The sequence below is a fragment of the Cervus canadensis genome, chromosome 5 (genome assembly GCF_019320065.1).
Source record: "Cervus canadensis isolate Bull #8, Minnesota chromosome 5, ASM1932006v1, whole genome shotgun sequence".
NCBI lineage: Eukaryota > Metazoa > Chordata > Mammalia > Artiodactyla > Cervidae > Cervus > Cervus canadensis.
Genome location: NC_057390.1, coordinates 89,287,693 through 89,309,763, shown reverse-complemented (window position 1 = coordinate 89,309,763; position 22,071 = coordinate 89,287,693). Strand labels below are relative to the sequence as shown.

The 22,071-nt window shown below is 38.9% G+C and overlaps 1 protein-coding gene across 3 annotated transcripts in view; it reads right to left on the bottom strand.

The window, feature by feature from the left end:
- Positions 1–22,071, bottom strand: part of RABGAP1 (RAB GTPase activating protein 1) — a 162,530-nt gene that overhangs the window by 134,474 nt on the left and 5,985 nt on the right. For 2 of the 3 annotated variants that reach the window (XM_043469491.1, XM_043469494.1), the window contains one exon: positions 2,888–3,087. In XM_043469491.1, the coding sequence (XP_043325426.1) occupies positions 2,888–3,037 (150 nt within the window). In that variant the 5' untranslated portion in view covers positions 3,038–3,087. Of the gene's footprint in view, positions 1–2,887; positions 3,088–19,390; positions 19,484–22,071 lie in introns of those variants that run through there. The other variant, XM_043469492.1, reaches the window with a different exon arrangement.

Here is a 22,071-nt window from a genome sequence, read left to right as displayed (position 1 = left end):
AATAGATGTTTTTCTGGAACTCTTTTGCTTTTTCGATGATCCAGCGGATATTGGCAATTTGATCTCTGGTTCCTCTAGGCCTTTTCTAAAACCAGCTTGAACATCTGGAAGTTCTCGGTTCACATATTGCTGAAGCCTGGCTTGGAGAATTTTGAGCATTACTTTACTAGCGTGTGAGATGAGTGCAATTGTGCGATAGTTTAAGCATTCTTTGGGATTGCCTTTCTTAGGGATTGGAATGAAAATAGACCTTTTCCAGTCCTGTGGCCACTGCTGAGTTTTCCAAATTTGCTGGAATATTGAGTGCAGCACTTTCACAGCATCATCTTTTAGCATTTGAAATAGCTCAACTGGAATTCCATCACATCCACTAGCTTTGTTCGTAGTGATGCTTTCTAAGGCCCACTTGACTTCACATTCCAGGATGTCTGGCTCTAGGTGAGTGATCACACCATTAGCTCCACTAACTGTGGCTGACTTGCTCTATAAATCTCAACAATCCTCTCAGGCAATAAACTGCTCCAGAGAACAAACCAATCAAATCAGGTTACTGTGATGGGAGAGCTCTACAGGTCAATGTTTGAGATCTGGCCCTCCCTATCATAGGTGGTCTCCTCCCAGCAAGCCTGAAGTTAAACTTGCATGTCCAATTAATCTAACAATCTCTTCCCAATTGAGGGCAGGTGGAGGAGGGGACGACAGAGGATGAGATGGCTGGATGGCATCACCAACTCGATGGACATGGGTTTGAGTAAACTCCAGGAGTTGGTGATGGACAGGGAGGCCTGGCGTGCTGCAATTCATGGGGTCGCAAAGAGTTGGACATGACTGAGTGACTGAACTGAACTAACTGACCACCTCCACTGTTTTTGAGAGTACCCTTAGGCTTGAACTTCTACACTCTGTTGTAAACACAGTCAGCTCCTTTGGGAAGAGATTATGAGCTGTGTTGTGGCCCATTCCTCATTGCAGGCAAAATCTCTGAGCTATAGCTATTAATTTGGGAGTGAAGACAATGGCATAGTTCTGAGCAACACTCTACTTCCAAAGGATGAGTATTCGGTAGGTGTTGGAGTTAGTGCAGTAGCCTCTGGTGTTCTTAACTAGCCACTATTAGTATGGAACCACCACCTTACAGGCTAGAGCCAGGTTAAGGGCAACTGGGCTCTCAGTGTTCTCCGCAGCACTGTGCTCTAAGTAGAGTGTTCACCCCAGAAGTAAGGTGTGGGCAAAAGAAGGCAGCCATCACCACTCAGTCACACTTGACCAGCAAAAGGCAGACAGAGGCAGGATGAGGAATGCGCTCATACTGCTCTTCCCTGGAAGACAGCCCTCCTCCTTGGAGTAGGAGCCTTCCTACTCCAAGGGAACTGTGGGGAAAGGAAACCCTATTTTCTTGATAGTACCAATCTATAATAGAGTTACCATATTGCTCAGTTGGGAGAAGTGTTAGTCGCTCAGTTGTGTCTGACTCTTTGCAACCCCATGGACTATAGCCAACCAGGCTTCTCTGTCTGTGGAATTATCCAGGCAAGAATACTGGAGTGGGTAGCCTATCCCTTCTCCAGAGGATCTTCCAGAACCAGGAATCGAATTCAGGTCTCCTGCACTGAGGGCAGATTCTTTACCATCTGAGCCACCAGGGTAGCGTTCAGTTGGGAGAGGAGGCGGAAAAACAAGTCTTGGTTCAAATACCACAGGTTCTTTCCCAAAATTTAGTAAAAATGCTTTGAATAAACATTTCTTCAATTGCTGCATGGCCTTTAGAACATTTCCAGATGTTAATTAAAAAAAAAAAAAGTGTTACCAATTTCGCTGCGGAGTGGGTCCAGAGCTCACGCCATCCATGCTGTCTCTCTCAGTCCAGATTCCTGAGCTTACAAAGTTCTACACGATCCAGTTCCTACACATCACTGTATCTCATACTTTAGCACTTTTTATTTACTTTACTCACTCTGCTCTAATCTCTGTCCTAAAAAGGGTGGTCTTCCTTAGGATCTTTTTTATTTTCTGTCCCCTGTGCTAAACTCTTTCTTCACATTTCTCCATGAACAAGTTTTTTCTCATTTCATTCAGATCTCAGCTCAAATGTCATTCCAAGACATTCTCTAAAACAGTATACCTGCCATTCACTCTTTACCAATGTATTCTGCTTTGATTTTCTTCAAACCACCTAAATTTACTTAACATTCACTTTCCTATTTGCTTAGGGTCTGTTTCCCTCACTTGATTAAGAGCTCTAGGAGAGCAGGGGACCTTGCCTGTCTTATTTGCTACTGTATGTCTAGTATTTAGAACAGTACTTGGCACAAAGTCAATACTCAATAAATACTTGTGGTATAAAAAACAAATGAAAATCAAAGTATTTTTAAAGCTACTTACATTTTAAATGACATTAACAGGTAATCTGTTTTTATTTATATCCAAAAAGAGCAGAAACAGTAACAGAGTATGGAAGAAGATATAACAGTGATCTATTTTGCTGAGAAAACAAACAGAAATGGCCAAAAGCCAGGAATTTTAAGTCCTGTTTTAGTAATTCTAAAACTTTTCATAAATAGCAGTGCTGACCTGCCACTGCCTTTACACTACATACAAAAGGCCCACAAGAATTACCTCTAATTCAATGGTAACACGAAAACAAAACTAAAATCACAAATGTTTATACTATGATCACTAATTTTTACAGAGCCAGAGATAACAGATTTAGAAGCTAATCAAATTGAATATCCCTAATCAGATATATTTGTAAAGAAAACTCTTTAGCATTAAAAAACGGTGTGATTTCCATGTTCTCACTATCATTCCATATACCTTCCTATTAAGGCCAAGTTTTGCAATGACTTAGCAAGGTTAAGCAAAAGGAACTTAGGTTATGGAGTTTTACCTTGAGTCCTGTTTTCTCGTCATCACTTCCATTATTTGTAGATGGTGTCTCATCTCCTTGCCTGGAAACCAAGACAAAATCTTCACTATTAAGAGTAGACACAGAGTCTGAGGAGACACTGATTTTTCCAACAGAAGCCTTGTCATCCATGACTCAAGAATGAAGCTCAACTCATGAATGATTAAATATTTTAAAAATGCCTGAAAAACAAAAAACCATAAAGATACTCATATAGAATGTCTGCCAGATATTCAATTATGTTCTAAGTTTTACAAATTACATATGGAAAAACTTAAATAAAAAAAACTTTCAAAATATTTTCCAAAGATTTTTGCTACTTACAGGTTAGGCTTTTTATTCCATATATAAGGGAATTCGATGAAATTCAGGGCCAAGGTAGTTCAGATTTCAAAAAAATAAACAAAAACATTCCCTTGAGAATAACTCTGCCTACCTACACTGATTTCTTCAGCATTCTGGTAACGCTATTCTTTTCAGAGAACATAAAAAAGTACTGAACTTAATGTCTATCCTTTTCTTTGTAAAGCTGCACAAACAAGTGAAATTGAAAGCACTTAAGACAATAAACATGCATGCAGGACAGTAAGGTTTTCCTAACATTGCTGATACTTATATCAAACATGTTTTAAGAAACGAAATTTCATATTAACCCCAGAGAAAACTAAATTCAGGGCAAGCATAAATTTTAGAGCAGGGAAATACTGTATATTGCAAGAAATCAGAGGTCTATTAAAAACTCCATAATCCCATCCCACAGTTTCTTAGAACTCAACTCAAAATGAACATTATCAATAAAGAAGTTTCAGGCCAAAAATTTCCAGCAAGAAGCAGAAAAAAATGTGTCAGTTATGAAAATCCATTCAATTGTTTATTGACTCATGGAATAAAACTCAAACTCATCTATCATTTAAAAATCTGGTTCTGCATATTTTGTGGCAATGTTCCCATTTGGTTGCCAAAACAACCACAGAACAAACAATACAACACTATACTCAGCTTTAACCAAGAAACAAAACTTGCTCTTTAAAAAAGTTGCTCTCGCAGTATGCTCATCTTATATACCTCAAAGAGGTAAAAATTCTGAGAATTTGTTTATTAAAGAAGAGCTCTGAAAAAAAAAAAGAAAAGAAAAAAAAAAAAAAAGAAGAGCTCTGGATCTATGTTTTGGATTTTTAATTGAACATATATTTATTGAGCAATACACCATATGCCAAGCACTATTTCTCCCTCAAAAAGCTAACATCTGGCTAAGCACCTGGCAGCAAAAACTACACAATCCCTGAATACTATAGTTAGAAGAAAACTTACCAGTTATCAGTACTGTTAAACAGATAAGGAAATGGCAACCCCAAGAGTTGTAGGGTCATTTAATCAGGTATAACTAAAGCTCAAACCATGGACTCCTTGCTGCTTTCTATTTAAGCTGATTTCCTTGTTTAAAGGCTCAACATCTTATAGGACTATATCTAAATGCATAGTGTAGCTTAGATATGCTTCAAATGTACTTCTGAAAACTTAAAAAAAAAAATGCTCTCCTACTTCATTCATGCAATGAATATTTCCCAAGTTTCTAGTTTATAAAGAACAAAATATGCTAAATAAGAAAAATTAGATTCTTACCCAAAATTTATAATTTGGTAGAGAACAAAGGGATATTGAACAAGTTAATAAGTACTGATTTAGGGTAAAGAAAACCATGGAAACATGCTGAAGAGTTAAGACATACAGTAGAGGAGGAAACGTCTTTGCTGAGGATACATATTTTAATCCCTTGAGGCGTCTGCCCTCATAGGCTCTTCGTCCTAAAGTGCTTCCCTTGCTTCAGTACTCAGTCAACTCCAAATAATCATTCGTGACCTAATAACCCTCCTTTTCCAAGAAGCCTGCCGTCTCCTCAGAGTCAAAAGCACTGCCCTCCTCATTTCTATTCCCATAGCAGTTTTACATTTTAACAGTACCTATTATATTGTGTTAAAATCTGATGTTGAGTTCCCTCAACATCAAACTTAATACTCACATATCTGTTTCACAGATTAGCAAACTGAGGCTTAGAGAGATGGTATAATTTGTTCAAGGTAATGGTTGTAATTTAACTGGTTAGAAGCAAAGCAAAAAACTTCCATTTAGATGGCAATGCTTTTCCCATGTGACACATCTGGGCTTTGTTCCACAACAGTCAGTATCAGATAAAGAAGTCTCTATCTTTTTTAGAACTTGTCCTTTAGGAAAGGTTTTCATGCTTAATTAGTCTTTTTTCCATGTTTTTAAAAATGTTACTAATAGTAAGATAGCAGAGGGCCTGGGAAAGTTCTCTAAAGCAATGATCTCAGAGACACTGACAACTTTCTACAATATTCTAGACTCAAAAATAATATACTTTGGTATTTACACTACGGAACTGAGAAGATTTGGCAGGCTCCAAGTTCAACCTATTTTCTTTGAGGAGGTGACAGGAAAGTACACTTTATAAGATACTTTACTGTTTGTTTTGGCACCTGAAAGTAACTGAATCACTCAGTAGGAATGAGACTTATCAAAACACTAAGCAGTACAGGAGGGGTTATGTAATAAGGCTCCCCCTTTCCAGCCTCCATGGACAGAAGTGAAGAGTCAGTCCACAAGCTCTAAGGATTCTAGATAAGACCACCCCACCCTCCCCTGGTCTCCACAACAAAGAGGTACCCCAGAACTTCATATACTTCTGCAAAAATTCTAGAGTATTCACAATCTCTGTCTTGAGACCATAAGAACTAATTTTGTTGTTTTTCATCTCTACTTATACCAGCTACCACAAGAAGCTCCCTACTCTAATTCTCATGGACACTAAAGTACAAACTTCCTCCCCCCAAACACCCTCCGCTACCATCCCTCTTCCTATTTTTCTCCATACCACCTATCACTGTTTGACACATCTACCTTGTAATCATAATTTGTTTTTAAATATCATGTAAGCCTAAGGGCAGGGATTTCTGCCTGTTTCATTAGCTGCTATAGCCCTAACAAGCGAAAGAATAACTGGCCACAGTAGATGCTCAAATGTGTACTAAAGAAATAGGATAAATGGCAAATAAAAGACGTAAGATAGAACCACCCAATGAGCAAGAGCAAGGCAAGAGCAACTTTTATAGACTGACAGTAAGAACAGAAGTCATTCTTTATGATGGTAAAGCAAACAGTTTAGAGTTAGAAAAAAATCCAAGTTAGTATGCTGGTTCTACCACTGAATAATGGTGTAAGCTTGGTCAAACCAAGCCTCAGTTTCCGTAAATGAAAATGGTGTACTACCTACCTCATAGAGTCATTATAAAAATTACTCTCTGTAGCACTAACACATATACCCTACCATGTGTAAAATAGCTAGTGGGAAACTGCTGGTATAACAAGGGAGCTCAACTCGGTGCTTTGTGACAACCAAGAAGGGCAGGGATGGGGGATGGGAGAGAGGCTGAAGAGGGAGGGGATATGTGCACACTTCTAGCTGATTCATGTTGCACAGGAGAAACCCAGACAACACTGTAAAGCAATTATCCTCCAATTAAGAAAACTAAGGAACAGACATGAGGGATATAAGCATATCTAAGAGCCAACTGCTATTGAAGGATGGTCAAGAGCCTTGATCATGGCCAGTTCTTTTCCATTTCACTCTTTCCTTAACTGAAGAGTGAAACCAACTCCCAATTTTAAAAGAACTAACAAATATCAACCGATTTTGGGAATTTAGAAAACAATATTAGCACAAAATATATGTAACACTTCTAGTTCCAGTCTAATTTGAAAGTGAAAGTGTTAGACGCTCAGTCGTGTCCGACTCTTTGCAGCTCCACAGACTGTAGCCCACCAGGCAAGAATACTGGAGTGGGTTGCCATTCCCTTCTCCAAGGGATCTTCCCAACCCAGAAAGCGAACCAGCTCTCCTGCACTGCAGGCATATTCTTTACTGTCTGAGCCACCAGGTCAGGATCTAATTTTTTTATACTTAAGTAAACATAAAAGAGTACTTTGTATCTCTGTGTTACACTTTACTAAAATGTACACCTTCATCTCATTTTATCATCCTAACAACTCTATCTGGGAGGCACTCAGTTTGTCTCCCTTTATGTAAGTGATGAGCCTAGACCCTTACAACAAGTCCAGTTACCAACAGGGCCAGGTTGGTGAGTACTAGTGCAGGGATGTTTCATTCTATCTCCTTTAATAAGTCAAGTAACTTAAAATGAGAAGTAATTTTACTTAATTATGCAACCTCACGCATCAAAACCAAAGGTTCAGTTATGTTATAGTTCCCTCAGTGACAACTCTACACTCAACCATGCACCTTTGCAAAGACTGTGGTATAAAATGTACTTCAATCTTGTTGAATGAACAAAGATTCATTTTCATCCTCAATCTCCTCTTAAAACTGTAAACCTGCTAAAGAAGAGTGAAAAGATAAAGAACTCGCCACGATAAGAGCTCTTTTGATAGTTCTTCAAAAGCAGTCAGCTCTTGGATAACCAGTGCTTACTTTTTAAAAACTTGAACTTTCGGACAGAATATCATCAGATAATTTGTATTTTTCTAACATTATTCAGAGCAGTAACATAAACAGTGAACTTGCAGTGGTATGAATTTGCTAATGTGCTATTAGTAGAGCAAAAATCACCTCCCAACAAGTGACCTACCAAACCTGATAAAAGAGATGTGACTGATACTTGTAATTGAACTTGACATGCTTGAGACAATCAGAATGCTTGTTTCTGGCCACTAGTCCCAGCACACCAGTTCATCTTTATTACCTAGATTTTCCTAACATTCTTCCTGAAGGAGTATTAACTCCTCCTCCACTTCAATAGGACTCCCCACTCTCACCAAGCAGTGCCTCTCAAAATCTGGCTACTGTAACTCTCACCAACCCTTACTAAACCTCATCTTTTAAAAACTGAATTCAAACCTTGTCTATGTGACATTGGGTATTTTAACACTCTGAGCATTCATTCAGAAAGGAAAAAATACACATATGTGTATGTGTATATATATGTGTGTATAGACACACATACATATTTATAAATAAATAAAAATCAACAATACAAAATTTAAAAACCTGAACAGTTCTTTTCGGTTCTCATCTTATTTTCACCGGCTGAAATAAATGAAAATGCTTATCATTTCCTTATTGTGAAACTCTTTTTGCTTCATTTTCCACCTCTAGTACCTTTTATCATTTGTCTTTCAAGTTCCTTTTTCTCTGCCCATTCTTTATTTTTTTAAATAAAAATTTGGCTGTACAGATATAGTTCCCTGACGAGGAACCAAACCCAATATCCTTGCACTGACTGGGGGTGTGGAGTCTTCACCACTGGACCACCAGGAAAATCCCTGTTCACTCTTAAAATTCATCCTCTCCTCCTCCTCCTTTCATACTTGCCCCCAGCTATCTCAGTACCTCATGTAACTTTTTTGTATGCTGATGACATTGTAGCCCTGTTTTTCTCCCTAATTTCATGTGGGCATTTGTGTTTTGTTCTGTGTTTTTTTGTTTTTTTCCTATTCAGTATTGAGTATCTGTTATGTGCCAGGCACTAGGTAAAGTGTCATGGTGAGGAAAGGTACCCTTTACCCTTGACAGGCTTATGGTAGAGAATATGGACAAGTAAACAAGTAATTACAATATAGTGCTTGGTGTAGTAAGAGGTACGCATACAGTGTTATGAGAATACATAGGTGGGATCTGCTACACATATCCCAAGCCCATCTCAAAATTGACTCCATATATCCAAAGCAGAGCCCATCTTCACACAAGCATATTCTTCCTCACAGCTTCCTTATCAGTGATTAATAACCACTGATCCAAGATGGAAATGTCCCCACCCCAATCACTGACTCCTCTTCTCATCCTCCCTTGGAATTCTAGTAAGATTTTAGTTCCAAATCGTATCCAGAATCTGTTCTTTCTTTGCCACCTCTCGTCACTCTCTTGTATTTTATTCTCTTTCAACTTTGCTACAACGTTAAGTCTCCCTTTCTAGACTCTCTCTAGTCATTATCAAGGCCTCATAGCTAATCTCTAAAATTCAGATTTGATCACATATCCGACCCCTTCTTTTGACTGCTCCTGACTGAAAACAGAAAAATCCAAATTGTTTATATCATTAGTTCTTTAAAATCTGGAGCCAATCTATCATTCTAGTTTTATCTCCCTCTATCAAACCATACCAGGCAACTACAATTATGCCATGCATTTTTATGCTTTCAAACCTTTGCTCAAGCCATTTCTTAAGCTAGGAATGTTGTCTTCATTTCTCCAATTAGTCCTACTCCCCCACCAGCAATGCAGTGATACAATCAAATATTTAACCTCCTTTTCCGTTCTGAAATAATCCTTATTTCCCTCTAGGGCTCCTAAGGCTTCTTGTTGGCTTGCTTTTTAATTCTATCACAGAATTACATTTATCACACAATAAAATGTTATACCTCTTTTCTCCTACACTATATTGATCATTCATTTTGGAAACAATTACTTAGTGTAAAACACCACAGTAAACACTGTGAATACAATGAACACACAATGAGTCCCCCTGAATTAACTACTTTCGGACAGGGATCTTTTAGGGTTTACTTATATTATCTTCATATGCTTGCTTGTGGCAGTGTTCAATAAATGTCACTAGATAGCTAATACTTGTTCAGTGTTTAAGTGACAGAGTTTATGGATTGTGAGATGGACAAATATGCTACACTACAAGCATGTCTAGCGGTGCAGATATGAATGACTGCGATAGAGACTAACAAAAAAAACCCACAACTACCTTGACTGTGCCTGACTAACTCTTCTTCAGGTTTCCAACTGTGAAAAGCAACTAAACACCACTGAGCCAAATCTTGGACTCCCTCTGAACCCAAACATTCTCTCATCACTTCCCTCCCAATTCCCATCATTTCCACTGCTCCACCAATGAAAAGAATGAGTACAGCTTTAGGGAATCTTAAAGACAATACTTGGGCTCCCCCAGTGGCTCAGTGTTAAAAGAATCAGCCTGCAATGCAGAAGCCACAGGTTCGATCCCTGGATCAGGAAGATTCCCTGGAGGAGGCCATGGCAACCCACTCCAGTATTCCTGCCTGGAGAATCCCATGGACAGAGCAGCCTAGAAGGCTACAAACCACAGGTTGCCAAGAGTCAGACACAACTGAAGCGACTTAGCATGCACGCACACACGGACAATACTTAGATCATCTTGCTAAATCTAAAGAGAGAACACTACTTACCAGTTCCTGAGTATCAATTATATGTCCCACACAGTACTTAGAAGCTTTACATGCATTGTTACTAACCTTTCTACTACCCTTATAGCCAGGTAGCTATAAACCTCATATAACAAACCGAGGCTTAGAATGGCTCAATAATGCGTAAGTTCACCGAGACAATCGTAGAACTTGATCCAATCCCAGGGATCTAGGTGCCTGTCCTTTTCAGGAGTGCATCTCCCCTCCTTGGTGTTCTATTACCATTCTCTGCCCATTCCAATCCATATTCTATGTTGTTCCCAGCTGTACACACAGATCTGGTAAGATTACTCTGTTCAGTAAAAGACAAGTCAGAAAACAGCAAGAGAGTCAAGTCCCAAAGATGCTTAGCTGGCCAATTCCTGTGGGTTTGTAGCTCAATAAAATTAAACAGCTACAAAGAAGTAGTATTTTAAAATCACATGATATTAATCTCAGCTTTTTTCCTGGATTTGAGGTTTGTTTCCCTGCACTGGTTTTCATACGAACTTCTCACAACATATCCCTGGGAAGGGTGGGATGAATCTAATAAAACTCCATGGAAAACCATCCCGTCTTTAGAAAAATAAATTCCTTTTCACCACTACTAATTGCTAAACAATTCAGGTGTCTTTATTTAAGTCTGACTTTTGAATTTGGTGACTGACTCTTGGAACTATTTTAGTGAGCTTAGAGAACCTATTACTTTAAGCCCTCCAAATAATTTCAGCTTAGCTTTAAAAACCAAAAAGAAAATGAAACTTAATCATCCTGGGCCCACAGCACATATAGGCAAGAAACGACAGCTTATGAAAAAGTCACTGTTAGGCAAATTTTAACCCATAACATCTGTCACAATTAACTTTAAACTATGAAGTGACTCAGCTTGATTTCAGATGAACCATAAAAGATACCTTAAAGAAACATAACTCAGTCAAAAGCTTTCTTAATTAAAAAAATTCAATCTTTATACATAAGTATTATTTTAGCCATTTTTAAGAGTAGTTTCATGGCTTTCAGTATATTTACATTTAGTGCAACCATCATCACCACCTATCTCTAGAACTTTTCCATCTTCCCCAACTGAAACTCTACACCTTTTAAATTCCAATTCCTATTCCCCCAGACAACCAACATTCTGCTTTCTGTTTCTAATAATATGACTACAAGGTACTCCATATAAGTAGTGAAATTATATGGAATTCGTACTTTTATGGTTGACTTATTTCACTTAGCATAATGTTTCCTAAGCTCATTTATGCTGCAGCATTTGCCAGAATTTTCTTTCTTTTTTAAGGTCAAATGGTATCCCATGGTATGAATATACCACCTTTTGTTTATCCATTCACTGGTCAATAAAAGTTCTAAAAGTCTAAATGTAACTTTATAGGATCTTTAGGATAAAACTCACAAAATCAATACAGAAAAATGCCTAAACACGACAGCTAATATTTTCAGTTACTATACTTTTCACTTTCTTAATGACAAATCAAGCTTTAATAAGACTTTATTTAAAGTTAACAGTCTGGTCTACTGAAAAACCAACTGGGATTTGAACTCAGTCCTTTGTGATTTGACTTGGACAATGTGATAGCTCCAGTTTTTTCACACATAAAATAAGGGGACCAAGGCCTTTTAACTCTTTTGTGAATAAGAACATCCAGGAAAGGAAAGGGGGGGGGGGCAGGAATATCAGGTGCCTCCCAATCCTAGTCCATGATGCAAGCATTATAAGTGTCATTTTTACAAAGTAACTGAGAATCAGAATTGTTAAGTATCTTACCTTGAGTCATGTATTAAGTAAGTTTGATTCTTGGGATATCTATATTTTTATGATTCCAAAGTTCACACTCTCCCCTCTATATCTTGACATTTTAATGAAAGGTACAAAAAGAAGTGGGGATGAAATGCACATAAAACATTCATTTAACTGAGTTGATTATTGAGTGCAATACTGTTGACACCTGAAAAAATAAACCATATAAGTGGTTTTTCCATGTTCCTACGGCTATTTCAGGAACCAGAACTCTAGTTTTTTCCAGAACTCTAGGAATGCTGGCTTTATGCCCCTTCAACACAGTATCTCTGTGACTAAATATTTAAGTTACTTGGATGCCATGACCACAAAAGAAACCCAACTGTGGGAACACAGGGAAAATTAGTTAATGTTAACATACTACTCATTCAGAAGGTCAGATTATATTTCTAACATCAGTAGTATGCATTTTTAAGCATCCCTGTATTTACTTTTTCTGGAATGGATTTCTCAAGCATAACATAATTTACACCAGTTTTGTAAACATAAAAACAAATATTTTTAAACAATACAGGATTTTCTAAAGACTTTTACATTTGGTGCAACCGTCACCACCACCTATCTTTAGAACTCTTCCATCTTCCCCAACTGAAACTCTATACCTATTAAATTCCAATTCCTATTCCCCCAGGCAACCAACATTCTACTTTCTGTCTCTATGAATCTGACTACTCGAAGTAATCCATCTAAGTCGTGAAATTACATGAACTGGTTTGTAATGTACTGGTCATAGCAAACACCCTCTTCCAACAACACAAGAGAAGACTCTACACATGGACATCACCAGACGGTCAATACCAAAATCATATTGATTATATTCTTTGTAGCCAAAGATGGAGAAGCTCTATACAGTCAGCAAAAACAAGACCAGGAGCAGACTGTGGCACAGATCATGAACTCCTTATTGCCAAATTCAGACTGAAATTGAAGAAAGTAGGGAAAACCACTAGACCATTCAGGTGTGACCTAAATCAAATCCCTTATTATTATACAGTGGAAGTGACAAATAGATTCAAGGGATTAGATCTGATAGACAGAGTGCCTGAAGAACTACAGACGGAGGTTCATGACATTGTTCAGGAGGCAGTGATCAAGACCATCCTGAAAAAAAAAGAAAGGCAAAATGGCAAAATGGTTTGTCTGAGGAGGCCTTACAAACAGCCAAGAAAAGAGAAGCTAAAGGCAAAGGAGAAAGTAAAGATATAACCATTTGAATGCAGTTCCAAAGAATAGCGAAGAGAGATAAGAAAGCCTTCCTTACTGATCAGTGCAAAGAAGTAGAGGAAAACAACAGAATGGGAAAGACTAGAGATCTCTTCAAGAAAACTAGGGATACCAAGGGAACATTTCATGCAAAGATAGGCCCAATAAAGGACAGAAATGGTATGGACCTAACAGAAGCAAAAGATATTAAGAAGAGGGGGCAAGAATACATAGAAGAACTATACAAAAAAGACCTTCACGACCCAGATAATCACGATGGTGTGATCACTCACCTAGAGCCAGACATCCTGGAACGCGAACTCAAGTGGGCCTTAGGAAGCATCACTACGAACAAAGCTAGGGGAGGTGATGGAATTCCAGTTGAGCTATTTCAAATCCTAAAAGATGATGCTGTGAAAGTGCTGCACTCAATATGCCAGCAAACCCGGAAAACTCAGCAATGGCCACAGGACTGGAAAATGTCAGTTTTCATTCCAATCCCAAAGAAAGGCAATGCCAAAGAATGTTCAAACTACCACAATTGCACTCATCTCACATGCCAGCAGAGTAATGCTTAAAATTCTACAAGCCAGGCTTCAACAGTACATGAAGCGTGAACTTCCCAATATTCAAGCTCGATTTAGAAAAGGCAGAGGAACCAGAGATCAAATTGCCAACATCCATTAGATCATGGAAAAAGCAAGAGAATTTCAGAAAAACATCTACTTCTGCTTTATTGATTACGCCAAAGCCTCTGATTGTGTGGATCACAGCAAACTGTGCAAAATTCTTAGAGAGACGGGAATACCAGACCATCTGGCCTGCTTCCTGAGAAATCTGTATGCAGGTCAAGAAGCAACAGTTAGAACCGAACATGGAACAACAGAATGGTTCCAAATCGGGGAAGGAGTACATCAAGGTTGTATATTGTCACCCTGTTATTTAACTTACATGCAGAGTACATCATGCAAAATGCCCGGCTGGATGAAACACAAGCTGGAATCAAGATGGCAGGAAAAAATATCAATAACCTCAGATACGCAGGTGACACCACCCTTACGGCAGAAAGCAAAGAGGAACCAAAGACACTCGATGAAAATGAAAGAGGAGAGTGAAAAAGTTGGCTTAAAACTCAACATTCAAAAAACTAAGATCATGGCATCCGGTCCCATCACTTCATGGCAAATAGATGCCGAAACAATGGAAACAGTGACAGACTTTATATTTTTGGGTTCCAAAATCACTGCAGATGGTGACTGCAGCCATGAAATTAAAAGACAAGCATCCTGGAAGAAAAGCTATGACCAACCTAGACAGCATATTAACAACCAGAGACATTACATTGCTGACAAAAGTCCATCTAGTCAAAGCTATGGTTTTTCCAGTAGTCATTCAAGGATGTGAGTTGGACCATAAAGCAAGCTGGAAAAAAAAAAAAAAAGCAAGCTGAGTGCCTAAGAATTGCTGCTTCTGAACTGTGGTGCTGGAGAACACTCTTGAGAGACCCTTGGACGGCAAGGAGATCCAGCCAGTCCATCCTCAAGGAGACCAGTCCTGAACATTCATTGCAAGGACCAATGCTAAAGCTGAAACTCCAGTATTCTGGCCAATTGATGCAAAGAACTGACTCACTGGAAAAGACCCTGATGCTGGGGAAGACTGAAGGCAGGAGAAGGTGATGACAGAGGATGAGATGGTTGGATGGCATCACCGACTCGATGGGACATGAGTTTGGGCAAGCTCCGGGAGTTGGTGATGGACAGGGAAACCTGGCATGCTGCAGTTCATGGAGTCTCAAAGTCAGACATTACTGAGCAACTGAACTGTATTTACTTTTTCTGGAATGGATTTCCCAAGCATAATAGAATTTACACCAGTTCTGTAAATATAAAAGCTAATATTTTCAAGCAATACAGGATTTTCTAAAAACTTTTCCTGTTTTTAGGAAATTACTCTATATAGTTCCTTCTCACACATAGTGAAAAAGATTAATCTATTCCATTTAGAATACCAACCTGTCTATATCTGGATCTGAAATGTTTAAACCAGGTGAACTTAATGCAAAGCAAACAAATCATTTGCTAGATGACCAAAGCCTGAGATTAATGCAGTAAAATGGTTTCCCTTTTTCATGACTTCTGATTTTCAGGGGAATGTGTGTAGACAAACCATGAATGTTTAACAGAAGACACAGAAGTTTTCTGAATCTTTTGATGTATGAGTGCCCTGGTCCATATTTATACAAGGATGGTGGGGCATTTGTTAAGAGTGTTGATTGGGGGGGGTGGTGGACAACCAAAAAACATTTACTGAGCACTTTCACTCACAGCACTGGAATAGGCACCATGTAAGAAAATAAAAGAATTCACACATACTCAATTTAGTGTCAGAGATTTCTGTTTTAATTTAATATATATTATCTCTTTATTAGGGGATAGTTTACAAATTGTTTTTTTAACTTTATTTTTTAATTGAAGGATAATTGCTTTACAGAATTTTGCTGGTTTCCGCCAAACATCAACATGAATCAGCCATAGAGTACATATGTCCCCTCCCTCTTGAACCTTCCTCTCTCCTCCTCACAGATGCTTTCAAACCTGTCCAAAAAGATCTTTTCTCACAACCAAAAAGCAAAAATATAAAAATAACAAATAGATGTTTCTGCTAGGGAAGAGTTTCTTAATCTAAGAATTAGCTTTAGAGGTTACAAATCAGATTTTTCGTCAATTCACGGAGAATTCAACAGGTAACTACGATAAAGCTGTAACCATTTCTCTTTTGCAGGTATACTAGAGAAAATCATGTATCACAGCAAAAGAGATTTACATGACATGTCTCTATTCTCACCTTGCCGGAATCCTTTCATCAGCATATTTCAAGGGCATAAGAAAGTGTATTAATCTATAGTAAAAATACTAAAACGTTTAATTCATAGTTCTTAGCAATAGTGTTATACAAACACCCAAAATTTAATCCAATTTAGCCTTAAATACTATCTCTTAATACCCATGACAACACTTAAAATACACTCCCAAAGAAATATTCTGTACATCAGTTCCTTTTTCTGACACAAGGGGCCACCCTCAGAAGCTGGAAAATAAGATGATAATCAAAGATTCTTGATTATAACTACCAAAGTGTATATAAACAAGGGAAAATGAGGAAAAGAAATTTTAAAAAGTCAAATTATTGTTAAGCTTTAAGGGTTAAGAAAATTTTATTAAAGTTATCACAGAAAGTAATTTGCTAATGTACCTTAAGAGATGTCATATTTTATTATGCAGAAAAAATTATTGCCACAAAGATTAACAGATGCCAAGGAGTTGGGACTTATTACATAAAAGCTGATGCAACTAACTGGAGATAGGTAACAACCATGCATTAACTCCAAAGAAGCCTAAACCTCCAAATTTAGCACCAGGCCACACAAATGAGAAAATATACTTCAAATGTTTTAGAGCCAAGGTAATATATACCATTTAATGTGAAGCATGAACTTAAAAATAAATTTAGGGTTTTATTTATACTATTTTATGATCTACAGAAAAAGGGATTTGGGGTAAAGTTAGGCCTTACAGAACTCTACTTGATAGAAAAATAAAACCTTCAAAAAGTTCTGGTGATTACCTCAGAGTAACACAGTTGCTCTGGCAAGAGGAAACTTCCAAGCTAAACTCTATAAACTAAACTGTTCATGACTTGCAAACTACCATATTTGGTCAGTCTTTACACATGAAGAGAAACAAGGCAGTTAGGGGTCAACAAGAGTGGTTATAATATAAGTTTAAATGTCTATCCAGTATCGTTTTGGATTACAAGTTTTCTGAAGAATAGGGATCTTAGGATCAACAAAAAACTGGAGAGACTGGGAGGGGAGACCAGGTAACTATCTTATGCAAAAAGAAACAGCTGTTAAATTCATATGTTTTATCAGGTATACCTGATAGCCAAGTCCTTAGCCTTAGATTTTCTTTCTTTAGAATCTAACTATGGTAAATCAATAAAACAATGCAGTTACATACAAAGCACTCAAATGCATGCCGAACTTTGCTTTATGAACACTGGTTAAATTAGCACTTCTTTAATGTTTGAGTTCTGGCTCTAAGAAAGATTAAGTTTTACATACATTTATTTCACATGCTTGAAAAGTGCAGTATCTGGTTATGTGGACAACTGCAAAGATAACACTTCTGCAGCCTATGTCAGAACCTCAGCACATCAGCAACTATAAAGACACATCACAGTAGAACTGACTTCAATTATTTTCTGAAGCCGGTACTCAAAGGGCACATGGTAAAATAATCACTGTGAAATGGTGAGACCTTCAAAGTAGGCTTCATGTCAGCTGGAAACACTTCAACTAAAAATGTGCTCAATAAAAGATAATGACTTCTCTAAATAAAAGAATTTGGGCTGTAAAGTTTAGCTAGAAACGTCCTCAATAATAGAAAACGACTTCTTTAATGAACCAAGGCTGTATGGTTGAGATATGTTTATGAAAAACCATGCTCCCTTATGTAGATAACGTGCATAATACACTTCTTCCAACATGCAGTGCAAGAGATAGGAAACAACTGCCTTCACTCTTGCAGTCCCACTAAACTACAATTTTATCCAGGTTAAGCACCTGCAAATTGCTAATAAAGCACTCTGCCAAAATCAACTATACTTAACATTTTTTAAAAGTAAAAACAAGAAAATCATTATGCAAAAAAAATGCCAAACTGTATGCAGTTAATAAGTACCCAAATGTATACCTTAACAGCGATGAGCTGAGCTAGTTAACTGTAAACTAAGTCATAAAACTGAAACGAAAAGGAACTGTGTACCATAACATAGCAATAGTTCAACTTGAATGACAAAGTTGAATTGATAATACGTATTGAACCCATTACTAATAAATACAACTCAATCGTGGACTCATCTTATTAATAGAAACTGAGGTCTACAAAGGAAGATTTTAAAGAACTCTGTCCCTTACTCATTTTCAGTTTTTAGTAGGTAAACCCAAATAAAACCTTAAATATACATTAAAATAGCACCTTATACACGCTAGAATTAAGGCCAACAGTTCCTTCGTTTAAAAACGAAAACGTGCACTCCTTTGGCACCTAAGTTTTTCAACTTTCTAATCTCAGTTTTAATGTGACAAACTCAGCTCAATTCACTGTTTTTTTCCCCTCCTAAACAAAGCAGCTGGGATAGACACACACTCGCGACTTACTACTCCAGTTCCACGTATGTGAATACAGGTGTTTATTTGAATGAAAGTATCAAGTGAATTGTGAAACCCTGTTTCCCAACCCCGCCCCTGACAACAAACAAAAAAAACCCTCAAAAGATCTCCAATTCAAGTCGAAAGACGATTGAAACTAATGGGGCACTTATAGCGTACCAACAGCATGGTTTGCTAGGGCTTTTGCTTCCAAGATAAAGGAACCGTAAGTATGGAGATGACTGTAAAGGCAGTTGCAGATAACAATCCGAATGTTAGAAGGGACACCAAAGTACCACCAGGCAATGGACAGCGAACTCCTGGAAGTCTGGGGAAATCCTCGGGCTCAACACCTAAGCCCTTTAGGCTGCTGGGAATCACGATACAGCAACGAGGTACTGGGGGCAGACACTTAAAAGAATCTGGGAAGACGGGGCTACTGGGGACACTTCGATAGCAGGTGGGAAAAGGAGACGGAAAGGCCAACAGGAGATGGCAGACCGACACTAGAATAAAGCAAGCCTTTCAAATCAGGCGCAGCCCAGGAAGCTTGCTTGAGGCCGAAGCCAGCCTAAGTCACAGGTACAGGCCCAGGGAGCAACGGGGAGAAACTGAGGCGGAGGGAGCAGCCAAATTCTCAAACAGGACCTCTCCCCAAACATAAAAAGTCAAGAGACAAACCGCCTTTGCAGCAGGGGCGAGAGAGACGGCCGCAAGTGCACCACCGGGAAGGCATACACCCACCCAGACAGGGGGAACCGGTTTGGGCAGGGGCTGTCCGAGCGTTCCCGCTTGCGCATGCGTCCTCCCCTCGCCCCAGGGCCGCTGCTCCCCCTCCCCCCAATCACTGCTCCCCTCAGAACCCGGCTCGTCGAGGGACCTGAACGCAGTCTCGCCGGCCCAGCCCCGCGGGATAAGAACACGGCTTGGCTCGCCGCAGGGACCGTCCGAGGATCCCCCCCGGGCATGGTGGGTGGGAGGAGGAGGAGGGGAAACGCGGCCCTACCCGACCCGCCGTCTCCTCCTCCGCCGCCCGCCGTTCGCCGTCCCGGAGGCTCCGCCGCCTGGGCCTCCCCAGCCGCCCTGCCCCCGCCGTCCCCGCCCCCTACTCACGTGAGAGAGCTCCTTCCGCCCTCCGCCCCGCCTCCTGTCCTGCCTCATAGGCCCTTGGCAAAGCCGAGTCGCCCCATTGGCCCAACGACAGGCGGCGGGGGCGTACTTCCCTTCCGCGGACCCCACCTGGGGCTTTTGGCCCGCCTCCGTATTCTGCGCCTGCGCGGAGTCTTCTCTCCGGGAGAGGGACTCGTCTCTGGCTTGAGTGTGCGCGCGAGGGCCAACAGTGACTGGGACTGGGAGCAGGATTGGCGGGGGCAGCAGGCTGGGTAGTACCTGTTGCGCCTGAGGTGGGTACAACCTTGCTAGAGCAAGGGATTCCTTCCTCACCTTTAACGTTTAAAAGCTGTTTCTAAAGTCTCACTTAATGATGTTAACCCAACACACCTGACCTTTATTGAGGGCGCAGAAAGTGCCAGGGATGGTCAACAGGTAGGTTCCTTTACAGGTATGTCACTTGGCTTTACCACAAACCTTGAGAATGATATGATTTTTCTCATTTTGTAAATGAATCCAGCCTAAGGAACAGGATTCCGTCTAGAAGTCAACTTTTTAACTTTGAAATCAAGGGTGACTGGCTACAACACAACTACCTTGAGACATTTGAGACACACAAAATAGAACAAAATGAACTAGGTTGTTTCAGAGTGCTACTCAAAGATGGGGCTGGGATTTTATTTAAAAGCCACACAAAAGTGATAGAACAGCAATAGAATCAAGTTGAAAGTCCCTCTTCTGAGTGAACTTACAGTGTAGTTGTAAACAAAAATAATGACTATTAAAAGTGCTAATTAAGTCTTGACAGTTGATGAAATATTCTAAAGCCTCTCCCTCATTTTCTTGATTCAAATCATGTATACTCTTTTCCTGCTAAATGAGTCATTCGCAAAGTTTTCCTGTGGATAGTGCATCTAAATCAACCAGACACAGCAAAAAAAAAAGAAAAGCTGTGCTCTGTTGCAGTCCTCTTTGTGACTTGTCTATTATAATAGACTTGGCTGCACTCCCACAGTAAAATAGCTTTTTTCCTTCTCCTTACACAGTTATGTAACAGAAATACACACCCATTTTAACGTATTTAAATAACAGATATAACATTACGAAGAAAGCAAAATCTCCTGAAATCCTGACACTCTGACAAAACCACTTTTAATAGTTTGGTGACCATACGTTCATGTATTTCTTGATTTACATGTGTTTCCCCAATATATACATAAATCTTAACATAATCTTTTAAATAAAATTTTATTACAGAATCACTAGAGTATGTCCTGGAGAAAAATCCAAAACAGGGACAACCTCAAATAAAACAAAAGTATCAGATTCTCACTACAAATATTAATAGTTTAAAACAGTCTTCTTTGTGTCTATATATTGTTTTTCAAAATGAGCTCACATAATGAAACAGTCTGCTGTATTCAACTAACAGTATCTACCTTAGCATTTCACTAAATTTTCCTCTCATCTAATTCCTAGATCTCATTCAAATTTTCTAACAACCTAAAAATATTTTTACAGCTGGCTTTACCAAATCAGTAATATCATTTCAGTAAATTTTCCTCTCATCTAATACCTAACTATAGTCAAATTTTCTGTTGACCAAAATGTATTTTTTACAGCTAATTTTCCCAAATCAGCATCCAGTCCAGGCCCACACACTATGTCTGGTTGTGATGCCCCTTAAGTATTTTTTAATCTAGTACTTAAGAAAAAATTTTGAAAGACACTGGCTTATTGAAGAAATTAGTCCAGTTGAAGTACAAAATTTCCTATCTTCTGGATCTGAACAGTTGTTTCCTCAGGAAGTCACTGAGTTTGTTTCCTTAGACCTTTAATTTCCTGGAAAATAGAATTTATATCTCAAGCTCAATAGATTGATGTGGTAAGCTGGAACCAGAATGTAAAAGTCCCTAAATACTAAAATAAGGAAAATGAAGTTCAATCTTTAAACACAGGGTGCCCTTGAGGTTTCTAAGGATAGTGCCAATAACAGATTTGAGTTTTAAAAAAGTTCATTCTGGTAGGAGTAGAAAAGGCAAAACAGGGAGTAAATAGAACACTTTGAATATCACTTTCTGATCTTAGGCAGATCAGAAACACCTGAACTAAGGCAAAAGAAAGTGGGGGGAAAAGGAACAGAGTTTGAAGGAAATATCTTCAAGTTTGTTAATTGTCTTTTGCCTGCTCAAGTCTGATTTTGTTATTATTCAGCACAGCAGGCTTCCCTGTCCTTCACTCCCAGAGTTTGTGCAAACTCACGTCCACTGCGCTGATGATGCTATGTAACCATCTCACCCTCTGCTGCCCTCTGCTCCTTTTGCCTTCAATGTTTCCCAGCATCAGAGTCTTTTCCAATGAGTTGGCTCTTCACATCAGATGGCCAAAGTCTATTTTGATCCCCTCTAAATGAATTTTTTTTTCTTATCTCTGTTGTACTTTTCAACTCCAGAATTTCATTTTAGTTCCTTTTTATAATTTCTATTTCTTTGATGATATTTGCATTTTTTGTACATTATTTTCCAGACTTCATCCATGTTTCTTTTAGCTCAATGAGCAACTTTAAGACAGTTGTTT